Below are 20,112 nucleotides of genomic sequence, written 5' to 3'. Positions count from 1 at the left end.
GTCACTTACAGTTTTGCGGTGTTAAACTTCTTTCCTGTGGGATAGAACAAATATTGTATGAAAAGATCCTGACCCATGAAATTCAATTCTTTTATTATATTTTTGAAGCATGGAAAGTTACCTTCTCTTGAAGGTTGTAACTTATAAAAGAGGAATGAGAGGTGTTATTTTTATGCATAGAGAGTGTAATTTTGATAGTTTTCATAATAATTATGGTGTCAAGTACTGGTTTCAGGCAGCGTATCAGAAAGCTGGTTTTAAGAGACGTCTCAGAGAGACGCTAGATACAGATATGTTTTGATACATGCTTATTATACATGCAAAACAAGTATTTTTAAGCATTGTGCACCATAAATAGCTATAAATAATGATGTCCAACCAATGTCAGGTTATATCTAGGTGATTCAAATCTTCATTGGCAAGTGCAATATCATATCTATTAATAAGTAATTAGAACCAATTAAGAAAGAAGGTTTGAAAAAGAAAAATCTTTTGCTTATTAGGATGCTAACTTAAAGCAAGCTCTAAAGGTGCAAACCAAGCAAGCAATTTGTAAGTATAAACAGACTACTAAGTATTAAATAACATACATTCATTATATACACATTAACCATACTACTACTCTACTAGTAACATATTAAACAAACCTGAAGTAGTATGTAACTATTAGTAAAAAGTACTTAGCAACAAACATAATTATACATTATAGATCACAAATCATTATGATGATCCAAATATAGCTCAATTTTTTAATTTAGATGTGATATTTGGCAAAAACAACAACAACAACAACTCAGCCTTATCCCAACTAAATGGGGTCAGCTACATGGATCCTTTCAAAAACAAAGTAAGAGGAATGCAGATTAAAAATGAAGAAATGAGATAAGAAAAGTAAGAAAATCCAAGTTTCAAGCAGAAAAAATAATATTTTTTTAACATACTTCAGCGCTTCAACCCACGACTTTGATGAGCTTTAATGCAATTTTTTCTTGTTTAATCACTCCTAGTTTGTTTTTTAATGTAGATAGGTTCTACTTAGGTTTTGGCTAAAAAAAGAGAGGTGGAAGAAGTTTTCTTTTAAAAAAACTAGGATTTTTGGGTTTTGGCTTCCTGTTATCGAGTGCTGGCCCATATCAGTACTGTATTGGTACCATTCCAGTTTTGTACAAATTTTTATGTATCGGATCTGCATCATATCGACATGGCCAATCTTTATACGTATCGGACTGATATGTACCATATTTATAACTATTAGCAAATTGCAAAATGCAAATGTTGTGAGTTGTGACAGTGCTTGTTTGCATTCATATGTGCCTTCCTTTTTTGCCATATTTCTAGACACTTGGTTTTTGTCTTCTCCTTCCCCCTCCTTCCCTTGTCTTCTCGATCCCCTTGGAACCCGGGGGCAAATGGGTACCTATTCTTACTCGGTCATGACCTTTTCCTATTTTATAACTTATGAGATTCAATTGTCATTGTATTTTTTATTTGCATACTTTTGTTTTCTTTTAGTATATGGTTTGAAATTATTATGATTATTGGAGTTCTTTTTATTGTTCCAGGCATCTCTTCAGGTGGACATTGTTGCCTATGGGGGTAAGCTTTGCATAGATATAGGTGGCTGAGTGTCATCTTTGTTGGTAAATTTTGGTTAAGTTGAATTTGTTGAGCTGCATCCTTTAGATTCATGCTATATCTCACTCATGCTTGGTCTTGGTCTTGGTCAGAAACTCACTCTGTGATTGATACCATTATTTTTTTATTTGATTCATTGACTAATAGGGTCTTTTAATAACCTTAGTAACAGGAGCCGTAGTATGATGCCAATGTCTACATGGAGTCTGCTGTGAGAATTGTATTGGCTGTACTGAGAACAGAAATAATGGTGACTGTGTCCATTTCAGACATGGGAGTATGTGATTTAGGCAGGGATTGAGAAACCCTGACCCTACAGAAAATTTATCCAATCCCAAAGATATTTTATATCCTTAAGTATGATGGGGAAGCCCTAGCCCCTAAGCAGTGGTAATTAATATTAATGGAATCTATACTTCAAAGGGAATGTTATTGAATACAAAGTTTAAGTCCATAAGTTAGGGTGACGAGGCCAGAGAAGGGCAAATCAAGATCATCAATTAAATTCAATCAGTCTGATGAAACTTGAAGCATTTGTTTAGGTAAGCATAGCCAACCATGTGGTCAAGGAGAAAGTCACTTTCTCTCCCCCTTCTTTAGTTGGTCCACTGATAATAAAAATTCTTCAATGATAAACCCAAATGACAAAATATCAAGTCAAGGCCGTTATATAAAAAATAGAATATCAATTCCAAGAATGGAGATTGGATCAAGAAACCAGTACATTTTGGGGTTGAGATTCAAGAACTTCTCGAAACAGATAAATTGCAGGTTCCGACTTTGAGAAGGGAACAAGAAACCCTACCAGAAATAGATTACATATCTGGAATTGGAAAAATAATGAATTAGCAGTGGCACTTTGAAAGAGAAACCGACCCCTGCCAAAGAGAGAAATGACTTCTGAGTCCAGTAGTAACAAACCTCCAGTAAAGCATCAATAGCAAATAGCAATCATAACAAATGCAAGACAGCAATTAATAGCAGTAGCCATGGCACTACAAGTTCTGGCCATGGTTTACAAGCTCTGACCATGGCTCAACTTAACTAAGCATTTTCTACATGGATCCCTGTTTCCTCATTCAATTCTGTTTGAAGCCATGTTTTTCTCCAACCCAAAGCTTTTCAAGTAAGAAACCCATAATTCAATTTCCAATAAAGACAGTCTTTAATCTCCATACTCTCATGTATCCCCATACAATTTCTTCTCAAAATTGGGAAAAGAAAAAATTTCGAGTCTAAAGACACATGGATTAGTTATTCACCTTAATCACGCTTCATAATGCCTAACTAGGACGCTTAGATTGACTCAACTCCTACTACACCCAGGATTTGAATAAAGTAACTCCTATTTTGTTTAAAATAAATAAAACCAATACTAAATAGCTAAATTTGTGTGGCTGACTTAACCAACTAGTTATGTTTTTTTTGTTTTTTTGTTTTTTGTTTTTTGTTTTTTTTTTAAATTTTTTATTTCGATACATGCCCACTAGTTTGGGCTTTAGAACACAGTCCATTACAATCCATAATATGGAAGCCCAAAACTCCCAATAAACTTAAAATTACATGAGGTCCTATAATTAATCCATTGGCTATTAACGTGTATGTTATTCCAATGGCTGCTGTAGCTGGGGATCATCACTTGAGGAGGAATATGGAGGTCCCAGAGCAGCTATAGGACTTCCCCTGGCATTTTGATTTGCATCAGCATGACATGGCAAAATCTCAGAAAATAAAGTGTGGTTCCAAGATTCACCCTAGTTCAGATTATGGCAGAATTTGCAAGGGGCTTTGAAAGGACAGAAACAGAGTAATAGAATTGATATGCAGGATGGATGTGAATAATAACTGATAAGGGACGGACAAGCAGAAAAGAATAGCGGCAGAAATATTCCAGAATCTGGTAGTTGATCTGAGAACTTGAATTGAAGTATTGAAATAGAATAGAAGAGCAAGAGTGACTGAAGTTGTGGAATCCACTGGTATCAGCTCTGGGAATCCACCCAAATTTGAAGAAGCATCCTGAACTATTATACTATGAATCCGCATGGCTAATTGCAAGAAAACAGCAGTTTTCTGTTGATCAGTCATCAAATCGTATCAACACATCTTACATTTGCCCCCTATTTATGAATGAGGGACTCAACTTGAACCTTCGGAAAATCTACAAGGTTCTTCGGGTAGGGGAACTGCTCAACTCAGAAAATAGAAACTACCTAAAACCTAAGAAAAACAGAAAATAGAAACTAGCAAGACTTCTAGAAGCTTTGCTTCTGATAGAAGAATAGAAACTAATCTTTGACTGAAGTTATCCCTTTGGGTACGGGAAAGTAATAAAAATCTTTAGAAAATAGTAATTAAGAAAAGAAATAGCAAGTAGACTCTAAAATTTGTGCTCCTAACTACTACCCATAATGTAGGTCTAGAGCAGCCTCCATTACGATTAACACCTATTGGACCAAAGCCTGACACAGATGTTATCAATTCAAGGCTCATTTTCACTAAAATAAGCGTTTTTCTTTGTTTTTTTCCACATCAAAGTGTCTTAGTTGCATGGTTTTTATTGCTTTTGATTCTGAAGTTGTCTGTTGGACTTCTCACTCGGCTCTCTCTTATCTTAAGTAAAAGTAGAAGCTAGACTTCTAAAACATTATCAGATACAACACCATGACTTAAAAACAGAAACTTGATCGAAATTATAAAATAAAAATTAATATGGATATTATTTCTATATTTACTATTAATGGTAAAGTTTGCTTTACTAAAAATGGAAATTGTGAATTACTAGAAATAATAAAAATGAGTTACTAAAAGTAATAAATTAACATAAAACCTAACCAACCCCCTCCCTCCCCCCCCCCAAAAAAAGAAGAAGAGAAAATTAAATTATTATCCCATAAAGATTCCTTCTTTTTTTTTAATAAAGAAAGTAAAAAAATCTGCATTAGTAATAGTCAAAAAAGGCAACATGTACCCTGATGCTATAGACTTGCCAGCAATCCACCTAGGGACTTTCTACAAAAGAAACACCAACACCATTACAGTGTTAAAGTCACAAGTCATTCTGCCCATTTATGAAATCAACCCAACTATCCCATCTACTATAATATTCACCCCCCTAAAAGTCGGGCACCACAGAACCCAATTAGAAACCAATCTCCTAGCTTTCCTTGCCACTCTGCTGACTATTTATTCTTTGGCTTAAAAATGCATTCCTGTCCCTCCACAGATTGACAGATTGCAAAAGGGATTACTTTCTATACAATTGTAAATGTCCACTCAATAGGAACCCCTTCCCATCCCACTATAACAGAAAACAGGGAACTAGCAAAACTCCAAGCAGCCTCCACCACCAAAAGGATCTCCCCCTGAACAGCATAGCATACTTACATCTTACCAAAAAGGAAAAAAATGATTAACATCCTTACTCTACTTCAGAACACAAGCTGCATTAATTTCTCAACCTCCGATTCCTTCAAATTAGGTTGTCCAACATTAGATGCTTCTCCAAAATAGCTGTCCTCATGAAATGCACTGGTTCCATACAACTTTATGAGGAAAAGAACCAGCACCGTGGTGCAAGATTCAAGATTTTGATTTCGACCCTTGTCGAAACCGAAATGTACCACCAAAATGGCATCTCACTAAAATCTGGTCCATTTTAGTGAAAAAAACCGAAATGTCCATTTTGGTGGCCAAAAAGTTGATTTTTTCCCTGAAAGTTTGGGGATCGCCTATTTTACCATGATTACACTTGTTTGAATCATTAGATTGAGGGAAAAAAATTCTAGATGTGGTAGTTTGGTTTCGGACCCTAGGTTGCTAGTAGCCTATTATACATTGTAGCCTGCTGTATCCTTTTCCTTGTATAACATATTTTACACATAATTTAATCCTAGAACACACAACATTCAATTTAAACAATTGAAATATGCATTATGAAGAACCATACAATTGAAAAGCATTCCACATTACACAGTGTGGAACCATTTAACATTACACCAATGTCAAAAAGTGACATTGTAGATGAGTACAACTTACAATTCGGCAACTGTTTGTATTGAAGGGATATCTATGTGAGGCGATCGATTTCGTAAGGCCCACAGTAACAATGGAACCGGGGAAAGTATAAAGTATATAGAAAAGGCAGTTTTTTCTATTATTTTAGTATTAGTTAGTGATCCTGGTTCAGTGAGTCCTTTCTTCTGTGATGAACTGTTGGCACCAGTCCTACATTTTGTCTCTTTGGACCGAAGAGAAAGGGGGTCAGTGGGAAGAGGTGGTGAAATGCCATTCGAACCTTGAGCTAGCTGGTTCTCCCCGAAACTTATTGAGGCACAGCAGTCGACTGGACATCTAAGTGTAAGCACGGTTTTGGTGCAGGCCACCTTTCTAAATCACTTTGTCAGCACCTTGATCCAGCAAATGATTGAAGGACTTTTAGCAGAAATCGGGATTTGTGGAACTTTCCGGCTTCCGCATAATTTGGTTGAAAGTTGAAACCTACCAAAGGGTCGAAATTTTGACCTCATTTTGCGAAATGAAGTATTTTAGTGTTGGCTTTGTAATGTTTTGACATTTTGGCAATTCTGCTGAAACATTTCCTCCCCTCAAGTCGCATATCATTTTGTTTTCACCAATGTCAAAACCAAAATAAGTTGTCAATTTTTTGACATTTGGTCAAAATTTTGAACCAGGCCATGATGAAAGGTTCTTCGTATATGTTGGGGCCCAGAATCTTCTTCCACTTACTCTCCCCATGTGATCTTTCCACAAAAGCATTTTGATTCCATGTTATTGAGTAGTGATAAGGAAAAATATCCTTTAAGGTTCTTGCCCCTACACCAATGATCATGCTATAATTTTCATGTTTCCATTGCAAAACAATAAAATTGTTTCTAGTTGATTTTGTTTCTCTGTTTTCTTTGTTGTTAAAAAACCTGATCCCTTGAAAACCCAACCCAGTCCAATACAGGGATTATTCGTCCTCAATTAAGCCCACCTTGGCCTAACATTAGGCTGGGATCTCAAAGCCCAAACTTGACCCATCTGGGTTCGGCACTGGCCCAAAAGCATAGGGAGAAAGAGAGAGATTGGCGGAAAGGTGGGAAGGATAAATGGTGCTGGGTCTTGTGAAGAGAGAGAGAGAGCAATTGGTGCTTTTCATCTTCTTCCGTACTTTGTCAAGAGCCTAACTCCCTAGTCCCTTCTTAAAATGTTCCCTTCCCAACTAAACCGTACTTCAACATATCATGATACAAAATTCATGCAAAGAAAGAGAAAAACAGCTAGAAAACCCTAGCCATGGGCTGCTTTTAGAAGCTCCAGCTGCCTTATCTGATTTTGCAGCCAGCAGCTCTTTTCAAATTTTAATTTCTATTTCTGATTTTCTATTTTGTAATTGGAGAGCTAGCTTTAGGCATAGAGTAGCATCTATTTTTCTATCGGTTCCTATGCTCCTGGATAGTTTTTAATTTCTTTTTCTGAGAATAGTAAGTCATCGGCTTGTAACTCAAGTCTTAAGGTTGAGGCCATACTCTGTAAATAGGGGTGTATGCAACGAGGTTTATGATTTTTTTTAATGAATGAAAGCTGCTGCTGTCTGCTACAATTCATGGTTCAGTTTTGACATGGATTTCTATAGTTTGGGTGGGTTTCTAAGGTGGTTTGTGGTTGGATTCCAAGCGTATTTTATTTTATTTTCTACCTTTTCTATTCTTTTATACTCCATATTAGAGAGCTGCATTACAGATCAAAATTTCCAGTTCTTAAACTCCCTACTCAATGCTCTGTTATTGGCTCAAACTGCTACTGTGTTTCTGTTTCGAATCAGCCTATTCTTTTTTTTTTTCCCTGATGAATTAATAGTTTTGATCAAGCAAAATGGCGAAAAAGAGGAGGATATAAAAGTTTGGCATATGCAAAGCATAAACAAAAATCCACAAAAGCCACCCAAAGGCCTCCTAATTCTGTCAGAGTTTCTTTTGATATATGCTAAAAAAATTGTGTCAAATACCAGTTTGAAAGCCCTTAAAATATCACTGTTAATCCATTGGTCTGTTTACTATTATTTCTGAAGTCAGTCCAATCCCACCCCGTAGAATACCAGAGATTTCTGAGTTTCTGGTTTCAAACTATTACTTTGGATCCTCTGAGAACTCAACTTGAGTTTCACAGTTAGGAAGTCATAAAATTTCATTCTAAAAACCCTACAACTGTTCTTACTGTTTCTGGAAATTATGTGTCTATTCTGTTTCTGTATCAGTATTATTTTTTTCTTATCATCTCTGTTTACACCTGTTCTGCACATGTATTGTACCATTGTCTTCCCTAAAAGCCTTGGTTTCAGATTTGCGTTATATCACTTGCTTCCATAACCCCCCCAGTCCAACTCCACTCTCCTAATCTCCATAACCTTTCCTAATAAGGTAATGTTCATCTCCCTTGCAAGTCTTATACTGAGCCCCCTTTTTCCTTCGCCAAACATACTCTTTCCCTCTCTACCAAATGATACCTTCGTTGGTCAAGAAGAAGCACAAACCAACTAAATCCAATGGTAGCCTGGTTCCACATTAGCTGAACTTCTATATCTTTGGGTGGATATACAGCACTCTAATGGCAGGACCAAAAGATCCTTCAAAGATTCATGTAGCCGACCCCGTTGAGTTGGGATAAGGCCGAGTTGTTGTTGTAATGGCAGGACCAAAAGATCTAGTAATTGAAGGTGGTTCAGCGATTGTGCTAGAGTAGGCTTGCAATCATGAGTTTCCTCAGATGCTCACATGCTTTGTGGGTTGTGGGAACTATTTGTCATGTCTTTAACGGCAAATATCTTATACCCCCATGGAGGCCTAGATTGAGAAGTAAGGTGCCTAATGAGCTAGCTATGGAAGGTGTGGTTTGGCTGAGGATTTTGGATGGGAGCACTTTTCCTCTATGAATTTTTTCCTTGGAACTTTTGGGGTTAGTCTTGTATCTTTCCTGTTTATGGGGATATTCCTTTTCTTTGTACCTCTCCCATTCTTTCTCTCATCTACAAAGTGAAGATAAAGTTTTGATTTTCAAACTATTTGTGGCATAATAGCACTGGTTTCTATAGTTTGGTTACTGTTTTTGAGACTTTTTACCAGTAAAATGGTCAAATGATAATCTATTACTAAATGATCAATTAAACACTGGTTCATATATGTTTTGAGATTTGCAAGTAAAATTAGGGAAGCTTCCATAAAATGCTGATAAGGACAAATTCTAAATTATAAGAAAAAATGTTGGGTTATTGTTGAACATCTGTAAAAAGAGCATAGCTATGAGGAAGTTGACTTGGGATTTGAGATGGAATTTTGTGGTGTTTAGTGGCAGTGCCAGGTTATGTACCGTGTTTTCCAAATCTGGACCAGTTTTTGGGTTTCATACATTGCTGTCTTCTGCCCCTGCCTTATACATTTTGCAGAATGCCTCTTTGAGCCACTATAAAATTCCATTGGTAGGGTAGTTGGAGCATCAGAAAGGAAGTTGTTGATATTGTGAATATTTATTAAAAGACAATAAGCTTTTTCTAATCAGGGCTCTTTTTGCAAGTATCCTTACATATCAGCTATCTTGGTCCTGGTTTCAACTGCAAGGAGGATACAACAATCTAGTGGTGATTTTGAGCTGAATGGAGAGATGAACATAATTATCACCTCATGGACTGGGATACTACGCATGAATACATAAAATTAGTGGCTGTGCCTTAGAAGCATACCTACAATAAACAAGATCTCCTTTCTAGATGGTTTTTAAGGTTTACTAATGTTGGAAGGAGTAGTGGTTTCAAAGTATGGCTTAGCTATTGTCTAGGAGTACCCCCTGGTTTTTGTAACTAAAGAAACTGGTGTTCTGAAGGGTATATTAAGGGTAAACACCATTTGCTCAAGATATTAAGTGAGAAGTGTTTATTGTGACCCCATAAAGGATTTTCTTTGTTTCTGCTTTTGTTCAAACCCAGATCTGCAATCAAATGAGGTAATTTGTTCTATATTCCCAACCTCCTAACCAAGAAATCCCATCCTATTGTAAGCTCGGTCAGCTGCTTCATGCACACTGTTTTCAGCATTCTCCTCCATTACCCGTCAATATCTTTGTCATCCTTGTCCGAACAGAACTTCCTGTTTCCTAATTAAAATTTTGCTTCTTGGTCCTTTTATTTTTTAATATGATAAAGCCTTGATAATTCTTAGAATTTTTAGTCTTATACATTGATATTCTACGAAGTGCTTCATTTTTAGATTTAATGCATGAACAGGTTCTGATCCCCATGCTGCTCTTTTAGAGGATCAATCTATTCATATTCACAAAATGGTAATAATTCTTTTTGTCTTTTTCACACAATACACATCTTATAATGAAATAATATAGTCATCTTTTATCCGTTTTGGGTGCAGGCTCAATGGCCAACAGTTCCCAAGGGTTTGCCGAAGATAATTTATCCTTTGCTGCTTCTACTTAAGCCATTATTTCAGTTCTTTATGCTTCTTTGGTTTCTGTGTGTTAAAATACCTTCTCCAGATGTTTTCATTGTGCAGGTAAAGTTGTTATATTTCATTACATAGAAGAATATTTCTTTTTGGTATAATGGTAATTATTAGTTTATTGTTTGGGATGCTGTTGTTGAGTTTCTTGCATAGGCTATTTCTTTGTTTGGTGTCATAATGGTTTGATTGTTAAAAAACTAAATCTGAAAATCTTAGAATTAAAATCAGATTAGGACTTAATGCGAGAAAAATTTTAAATCGTTGATCAGAAATCCACCAAACTCTAATCTAGTGCTCAATTGGGCCCAATACTCCAATGTACCTTGCAGTTTAACTATACTTAAAATCTCGGACCTAATGACCAGTTTAACCATATGTCAGTTCACATGATATAGGAACTGAATTTGAATGAGAGATAGTACTGTAGATAATTTCAAATTAGAACTATTATTAGATACATAGCGCTGGAGTAGGAATATAAGGAACAGTATTTTCTAATCGAGAGACAATGATATTCTGTCCTGTATCAATAGCAGAAGCAACCAATAAAAAAACAGAAACAGAGCATATAAAGAGATTGAAGAGAGGGGGGGGGGGGAAGAAACAGCAGATCAATAGTGGAATATATAAGAAGGAATTGCATGGAAGATGTAGTGGAGGAAAACAATATAGACGGAGTTTATTAGATAGATACCTTAGCTACAGTTAATAAATTTCATAAGCAGTCAAAAGACTTAAAACTACTCAAGAAACTCAAAATTTAAGGGCCAAAGCTTGCCTAAACTAACTCATATGACTTCCTAGCTTAAGACAGGACTCGAAAGATAAACTATTTAGAACTCTTACTAACAAAATAGAAATTTAGATAATCTCTAAAGAAGCCCACATGTATAGTACTACTGTACCTCACTGCTTGACTAAATAAAAGACTTTCCCTATCTGGCCCACATGGCCAATTTACAATTACAATTCTGTCCTTTTATTACTCATTTTGATCCTACGCTTACTGGAGTAAATCCTGGCCATTCAATTCGGCTCTTAGTATGCTCCTGCATTACGTGTTCTGTACCCCCTAACCTTCTTCTCTGATTGAGCTTGGACATATATAGATTCCATCCAATTACTGCCTAAATGCAATCTAGAATGAAGAATTGAGCCTATTATTACATGGGTTGGATTATTAGATTTTAGGTTATTTTTAATGGACATAAATAGAAGGTCCAACTTTGGACTGTTAAGGAGGCATATGAATTTCTTTTATTTAAGGAGTCTAGGCCTTGTGGGACCTTGTCAGTATCTTAGCTAAGTAAACCATTAATTAAGTATAGTCTTTTTTGAAATAAGTAATGGGTCCAGCAGTATAATATGTGTGAGTTACTTTAGAGACTTGGCTATTTTCTGTTATGTTAGTAAAAGAGTTCTTTATAGGTTCCACTTCTGGTCAATCACAGGTTACGAAACCCTTAAATTTGGTCGCTATGGGCCCACCAAAGTATAAAACTCACAATAATATGATCTATGGTAATTTCATAAATTTCAGGATAGTTTAGGGCCCTTTTAAAGAGGTGAACAGAAGCTGGGAATAGAAGAGTAATGATTTTAAATGAAAAAGGGCTAAAGCTGAAATTTCAGAAAAGAATGGAAGTTAAAAACAGAAAACAGAGAGGGTTTTTTTTTTTTAAATTCTGAGAAATAAGGTTCTTATGTGCAGTAGCTGGGAATAGAAGAGTAATGATTTTAAATGAAAAGGGCTAAGCTGAAATTTCAGGAAAGACTGGAAGATAAAAACAGAAAACAGAGGGATTTTTTATAATTCTCAGAAATAGGGGTATTATGTGCAATTACTTAATATTACTCATCTTCTTCCTTATAACCATAGTTGTCCCAATGACTAGGTGACCCAAGGCGTTGGAGGGGTGCCTAGGTGACAAGGTGCCCGCCTAAGGGTGCAGTATATGACTATATGTAATATAGCAATGTGTAACCTGCAATAATAATGAAGAAGAGAAGAGGAGAGAAGAAGAAGAAGGAAGAAGAGTGCTGCAGCACAGCCTTTAGAATCTCATAAAACTATCACCGAGATAAAGAGAGAACATATAAAGGAGGGTTGGGGGCAAATAAGTAAAAAACCAAAAATAAGGAGGCTAATTGAGATTCTCGGGATTAGAGCCTGGCGCTAATCCCGAGACCTCTTTTGGTCTCCTTAAACCACTCTTAACACAATAATAATTTTATATAATTATGCTTATATGCAAACATAGAAGCCATATCAATGCAATAGGATATAATTATGCTAATAATAACCTAATATGAGAAAACAAACATATAATAAATAAAACATATGATATAATATAAGCATATTCATAAAAAAAACAATAAATATAAATCAATGTAAACTCGTGAAGTGTCAACGAGGCGTGTTGTCACCTTGGACCCAAGAAAGAGCCTGGACGCCTAGGTGGCGCCTTGACAACTATGCTTACGACACCACCAACCAGTGGAAGATGGATTCGTTTTCAGGTGAGAAAAACCGATTGACCTGGAATTTTGGACTATGAGAAAAGGATGTCAAATTACTGAAATTGTTTCAGGTGGACAACTCCAAACCAGATCTGAACTGGGCTAATATCCTGACCATGAAAAGTATTAACTTCAAATTCTGCAGGCAGAATTGCCCCAAGTAGTATACTCAATATGCCAAATTTCAAAGTGAAAGGATGAGGTAGATCAAATCCAGTACAGTTGGGCTACCACTACCGCCCAAACTAGGAAGAACCAGTAAGAGGGTAGGAAATTTCAACAATAATAGGCAGGAATTCGCAAGGGAAAATAGAAACAGAGAGGAGAAGAATCAGTGAGGAACAACCATACCTGACAGAGAATCAGTTCTGGATCGAACTGAGATGGAGGGAAGGAAGAGAAACTATTGCTCACTAATGTAAGACTAGGTTACTAGTCCCAAAAACCCACAAAATTAAAAAATTGGAATAAACTCAGAATTAGAAGCTTAGGGTTTTAAACCAAACCAGCCATGTGATGGTGATCAAACTTGGATCGAGTGTAGAGGCTGGTAAGAGGATCCTTGGCTCCAAATTTCATCCAATTGTGATGGTTGGATGTTGAGATATAAGAGAAACACCAAATTAGAAGGTTATGGAAAACCCCCAAAACAATGCTGATCTTGGACTTCAATGATAACCGAGTGTAGGAGCCTTGATGGTAGCAGGCTTGTCTGCAAGTTTGGGTCAATCTTGATGGGCGGAAGTGGATATGGAGGGTGGAGAATGAAAATAGGTGGTTTGTGAATATGGAGGGTTCCAGGCTTCCAGCCTATGGAATGGAGTGGAAGTGAGGATCGAGTGGAGGGAATGAAAGGGGGACGATGTGCTTCAAAACCCAGCAGGGTTTGTTGATGGAATGGGGAGTTATGAAATTAGAAACTTGCCGCCAACGGGGTTTTGCAGAGGTGCAGCAACAGCTTCAGTCGAAGGATCAATTAGCAGCAGCAATAGTTGAGATGGAGGGATGTCTTCAGCCTTCGGGTGGTGATCTTCAGTAGCAGCAACAGTCACAGGCAGAAGCAGGTACTGGAACAGGGAGGAGGAAGAAGAAATAAAGAGAAAGATAATGGGATTCGGCTCTCCCAGCCAGGCTCCTAACAGCCCTTCAAGTCATGCTCATACTTTACAAAGGAAACCATATTTTGCAGCTAACAAATTTCATTCAACAGTAAATTGTGGGGAGGTATTAACAGCCTTTACAATATAAAGAGGGCTATACTTGCACCTCAAGTAAGAATAGAAATAGAAACTTAATAAGTTGCAACATGAAAATAGAAGCTACTCTAATTAACTAGGGCTGAAATAAAATAGAAACATAATAAAATCTTCACTCCTCCAAGGTGATAGCCGAAGTCTTTATGTGGTCCCCACCAAGGGTAATATCGGCCAACACTTGAAGTCCCAAAACATGTCAATAAAGATTGACAATAATGTCCCCACGGTCTGGGTTTGAGAGACCCAGCCCTATTGGGCTGGCCCAACACAAAGTTGGTTGGCCCTATGGCCCATTGGGTTGGTCCACCAATTGGTAAGTGAACCAGCCCTTCTCCCATGAGTTCCTTTGGTGTATTTCTTGCCAAACAGCTTGGCATCTGCATCACTCACGACTGGCAATCAGAAGGTAAAACAAAAACTTCTTTAAGTACTTCCAATCATCCAAGAATCGATAGCTTGCATCACATATATAGACTCAAAACTGCCTGTTCCTTTTTGGAATCTGAAAACAGAATTTCACACTTAATTGAACGCAATCTCCTACTGCTGATTGATGACCCAAGAAAGCATATATTAATAAAATAAAATAAAATTACAAAACTAATCCCAATAAAAAATGTAACAACAGAGAACCAAACAACCAGTCCCCACGAAGCTTGAAGAAGAAGATGAGAGAACCGAAGGAAGAAGAAGAGAACAGTACTAGACCACGATAGATCCAGATTAGCTTTATCGTGGTCCACCCCCTTTATTTATAATATGAAATAGGGTAAGAGAACGCTAACCGGTTGTGTAGCCCCTGCACCAGTGTGGGGGCCAATGAGAGTGCACACAAAAGCTGGAGCATATAAGTCACCCATGCCCAACTTGAAACAGCCCTTCCGGAATTTAGGACAAAACAGAGGCTTGGTAAACATATCACCCAGCTGGTCTGCAAAAGACACAAATGGAGTAACAATTAGCTTCTTCATAACTGCATTCCTCAAAAAGTGACAGTCGACTTCAATCTGTTTAGTCCTTTCATGAAACTTTGGGTTGCTAGTAATGTAGATAACAACTTGATTATCACAGAACATCTTCATAGGTTTAGTAACTGAAAAACCTAACTCTTGAAGCAGTGACTTCAATTGCATCAACTTGTATGAGCCATAGCCCTATACTCATCCTCAACATTGGATCTAACCTCAATCGTTTGCTTCTTGCTTCTCCACGTGAGAAGATTGCCACCAATAAATGTACAATAACCTGTGGTAGATCTCCTATCAGCGTCAGAACCAGCTAGTCTACATCAGAAAATTTGACTAGATCAACTTGCTGATGAGGTCAATAAATGAGTCCCTTTCCTAGAGCCCCATTAAGGTATCTTAGGACACCACGAACTGCCTCTCAGTGAGTCTTCTTATTTGATTGCATAAACTGGCTAATAAAACCAACAATAAAGGATATCTTAAGTCTAGTAACAGTTAGGTAAATGAGTTTCCCTACTATTCTCCTGTACTGGTGCTTGTCATCAAATTCCTCATCGTCACTTGTCCCAAACTTCTGGTGTGGATCCATATGAGTATCGGTTGATTTAGAAGCAATCATACTAGTCTTAGACAAGAGATCTAACACATATTTTCTCTATGATAGATTAATACCTTTCTACTCCATAGCACTTCAATACCAAGAAAATACTTGAGGTTACCCAAGTCTTTCATCTGAAAATGCTGATGTTGATAAGATTTTACCTTTGTAACCTCGGATGCATCATCTCCAGATATGATATTGTCATCGACATACACAACCAAAACTATTACTCTAGAATAATATTGTGAGATCCGCTCCGAGTAATAATTGAACTGGACTTGTCAAGCCAGGCTTTAGGTGATTGTTTTAGGCCATAAATTGCCTTGTGTAGCTTACAAACTCTGTGAGAATTCTCCCCCTAAGCAACATACCTTGGAGGTTGCTCCATATATACCTCCTCATGTAGATCACCATATAAGAATGCATTCTTAATATCCAATTGATATAGAGGCCAGTCTAAATTCACAGGTAAAGAGATGAGTACATGGACTGAATTAAGATGAGCAACAAGTGAAAAGGTCTCAAAGTAATCTACACCATAGGTCTGAGTATAACCCTTTGCTACGAAACGGACCTTAAGCCGTTCAACTAAGCCATCTGGATTGTACTTAATTGAGTACATCCAACGACACTGCACAAGAGCCTTACCTGGAGGTAAATCCACTAGGGTCCATGTTTGTCGAGAAATCTAGGCATCCGTTTTTGTTTCAATAGCCACTTTCAACCCAGGATGAGATAAAGCCTCCTGATGAGTTGTAGGAAAGGAGTTAGTAGATAAGGAGAAAGCAAAGTTATGTAAAGGAGATGGAAGGTGTGATGTAGAAACAAAAATTTTTATAAGATAATCAGTCATGGATTTCAAAGCGCAAGAATGGGACCCTTGTGAAGAGCAGCTGCTAAGTCAGCAGGAGCCGAGGAGGTAGTAGGAGCTTCAGCGGGAGGGTCAGACTGTGTGGCGGACTATGAAGCAGGAGGAACTGAAGTAGATTCCACTGTCTTCTTATACCGCTGACACACTTTCAGTGGAGCAGACTGTGTAGCAGCAGGAGCGTCATCAAAATTTTCTATCCTTTGTTGGCCTGCATTACCCTCATTGAGGGCAGCAAGGTTTATGTCAAGGATGTCTGGAATCTTCTTCTTACCCTTGCCACTTCTATCAAACCGGTACCACATATCCCGAACGTTAGGTGATCTACTAACCCTGACCGGCTCCTTACCCTTGCTCTTTCCTGTCTTTGGATGGGATGATAAGCCATTAGCGGCTTGACTAGTACCATGAAATTGTGGTCAAGAAGAATGAGTTCTTCTCAACTGCTCCTTGTTCCAATTTTGCTGTCTCTTTTCATGTGGTGACACATGCATTGCATGGGCCAAATCTGCATTTTCACTTTCCCCTTCCATTTCTGATCCTTTATAGTCGTCAAATCCTCCATCAGTTTTTCTATGAACCTTTCATCATCTTTGCTGCAGATTTATCACCAAATTGGGCTTCTTTTATTAGGAATAAGTCTAGGGTTGGGTTACATACATGTAGGGCCTTTGATCCCATGGGTTTCTAATGTAATAGGCCACTTTTATGGGCCTAAAATATGGGTAAATAGGTTGCATACGGGATTAGCTCCCATACTTAGTTTTATTTCCATACTTAGCTTTTTATTTGGTGTTTTAAATTGAATCAGTTCAACCAATGGTTCAATTTAAGTGATTTTATTAGTTTTTCTTTTAGTTGTTTAGTTGGGCTGGATTATGACTCTATTTTGAGTCTATTTCAGTTTCCTAGTCAGTTTAAGTTAGCTAATAGGTTAAGGATTGGGTTAGGCCATTCCTTTTTAGTGTCTAAGTCTATTTTTGAGTCTTCTATATAAGTTTGTAAGGGAGGCCAGCATTGAATACGAATTTGATAAATAAAAATTAGCTTTATGCTTGCTGCCATTGCTGCTGCTCTTTGTGAGTCTATATCCTTGTGGATCTCAAGGTGGAAGGGATTGGTGGATCTCCAATCGACTCCTTGCATCGTGAAGATCGGGAGGTTGCTACTTATCTCCTTGCATCGTGAAGATCGAGACCCCATTGTTCATCTTCAAAGCTGCTGCCATTGAAGACCTGCAACAAGTAAGAAATTTTGCAACTATTCTTCTTCCTTCTAGAAAGTCACATACAAGGTGATTTTTGAGATCTACCAAACCAGCCATCTGATTGAACTCAGATTTTCACCATACCTCTATTAACCCTAATTTGGGAAGTTCCTGTGGCATGATTTGAATATATTCTCATATTTCCCATTCTGCCCCTACCTCCATTAAAGCACAGTTTCAGACCTTCAACCATATTCGATTCTGATTTCATGCTCAGAATAAGTAGTTGATTTCATGACATGTTAATTCTGAAATTAGTAACCTAATCATATCTCTAAACCCTAGAATCCCCTTCTCCTACCTCCATTAGGAATTGTCTCAAATAACCTTATCTTGCTGCCCAACTCACCTAACCTACTTCCATTCACTCAAACATCATAAAACCTATACCATTAGACTTCCCTACACCTGCCCATCATTACTATATAAGACAACCCTAACCTAAACCTAACTTTAACCCTAATTTTGACCTAAAACTCAAGTTTCACCCATTCGGATGACCTGTTCAGATTATATCCTGGTTGAACTGGCTCCTAGTAGGTCTCCTACCTATCTAGGACTACATTAATCTTCCTTTGCCTTCTTTCTTTTATCTGTAGCTGCCTTTAAATATTTTTGCATTGCCCTGCTTAAATCTACAAGGCAATTTTGTACACTTGGTCACAGTTGGATACCCTCCTGCCATGCATTACTTTGCCTCGTTACCCCACCTTTATAATCGGCACTATCACAGAAGTTGCATCTTGAATGTAATCTGTTGCCCCTTATTTTTTGAAAATAGTTTCAACCAACGTTAGTCTTTTTTGGCGGCATCTTCTTGAACACCAAACATAATCATAGCATATTTACCTGCAAATAGACACTAATTAACAAAAATAGAAAAAAAAAATTGTAATCAAAGAAGTCATGTATTTCAACTTTACAACAAAAAATTAAAACGAATTAACACCCATAATCATTATTTTTTTCTTATTTTTACTTTTTATTTGTTGTTTAAACCAAAAAAGAAAAAATATTTCAAATTCACAAAAATACTGCAATCAAAGAGAGAATATATTTCATCCTCTACATATAATTTTCAGACAAATAAACACATATTATCTGTATATTTTTTTCATATTCTTTCCTCTCTTTTTTTTATTTCACTAAAAATGAACAAAAAAATACAGATCCAGAAAACACTGCAATCAAAGAACTCATGTTTTGCAGAAAAAATTTCAGACAAATTTAACATCCGTTGGCATAATTTTTTCCCATAATTAGTGAGTCCATTTTTATTTACACAAAAATAGAAAATAAAAAAATTACAAATATAAAATACTGGAATTAAGAGATCTCATTGCCCTCCATCACATATAATTTTATCAAATCGTTGACAAGCATTTTTTTTTTAAGGAAAAGATCAATTCATAAAGACATGTATTTTAGGTTTTGGGGAAGAATTAGTGTTTAGATGCACAAATCATTGCAAAAACCCTGTTTGATGCAATTATTTGGGTCATTTTTCATTAATCTAATGAGTTCTGTCGCTTTAAGCCCCTTCCCTCCACCGCACACTAAAGCTGCCTACAGAGCCGGGCTCAGCGAATCAAGCAGTGAAGACTTTTTCTCCAGCTAAAAAAAAAAAAGAAGCAAATCACCCTCCCTCCCCTTCGTCAATAAGGTAACAAAAGAAAGCGGTTTATCCAAAAGTGCGACAAGCAAGTGGGGTTACACGTGCCATACAGCTGTGAATACTTGTATCTACTTTTTGTTCAAATTCAATACCACTTTTTGTCTTCTTTTTTGTATCATTTTTCATCTACTTTTTTCAAAAAGATTGATTTCCAATCAATTGCAAAAAAACGACACTAAAAATGAAAAATTGAGCAAAAATATCAGAGTTTTGAGGGTTACCTGCTCCTGTTCTTGTGCAGATCTAGTTTCTATCCTTAATTGCAAGCTATTCAATCTCCAAATGAAGATGAAATCAACACTGCTAGAGTCGTTTTTTGATGGTAGAAGCAAGTAATCAAGTTAATTTTGCAGAAAAAAAAACAAATCGAGAGCAATACTGAACTCTTGACAAGTGTTTGCAGAGTCGCGGATCGTGTTCTTCAGGTTTTATATGGCGTATAAAGCGTATTGACCATGTATCTAGGGATGTAAACGGATCGAATTCAGTCGGATAGTGGCATTATCATATTCGTATCCAATTATATTCAGAAGGATTCAGATAATATCCTGTCGGTTTTCAGACGGATTCGGGTAGTTTCCGGATAGTGATTTTTTGAATACAGATTCTCCTAAATGGATATAAACACGGATCGAATACGAATTTTCAACTATCCGTTGACATCTTTACCATTTTTATGATGAGGGTTAGGGTTGAGACTTGAGAGTTTAGCAACTACCCTTTCTTCTACTCTTCTTAGTCTTTGATTTTCTTACGTTTTTTACTTTTGATTTTATCTTGTATTTATTTTAATAGATATGTGATTCCATGTA

General features: G+C 36.9%; 1 protein-coding gene across 2 annotated transcripts in view; it reads left to right on the top strand.

The window, feature by feature from the left end:
- The window catches only part of LOC122655984 (UDP-glycosyltransferase TURAN), a 28,678-nt gene that overhangs the window by 3,766 nt on the left and 4,800 nt on the right, over positions 1-20,112 (top strand). For both annotated transcript variants that reach the window (XM_043850393.1, XM_043850394.1), the window contains exons 3-5: positions 1,563-1,596; positions 9,917-9,972; positions 10,056-10,196. In XM_043850393.1, coding sequence (XP_043706328.1) covers positions 1,563-1,596; positions 9,917-9,972; positions 10,056-10,196 — 231 coding nt within the window. The remainder of the gene's footprint in view (positions 1-1,562; positions 1,597-9,916; positions 9,973-10,055; positions 10,197-20,112) is intronic.

The sequence above is a fragment of the Telopea speciosissima genome, chromosome 3 (assembly GCF_018873765.1).
Source record: "Telopea speciosissima isolate NSW1024214 ecotype Mountain lineage chromosome 3, Tspe_v1, whole genome shotgun sequence".
Lineage (NCBI taxonomy): Eukaryota > Viridiplantae > Streptophyta > Magnoliopsida > Proteales > Proteaceae > Telopea > Telopea speciosissima.
The sequence above is the reverse complement of the archived record's forward strand: the minus strand, read 5'-3'. Positions and strand labels throughout refer to the sequence as shown.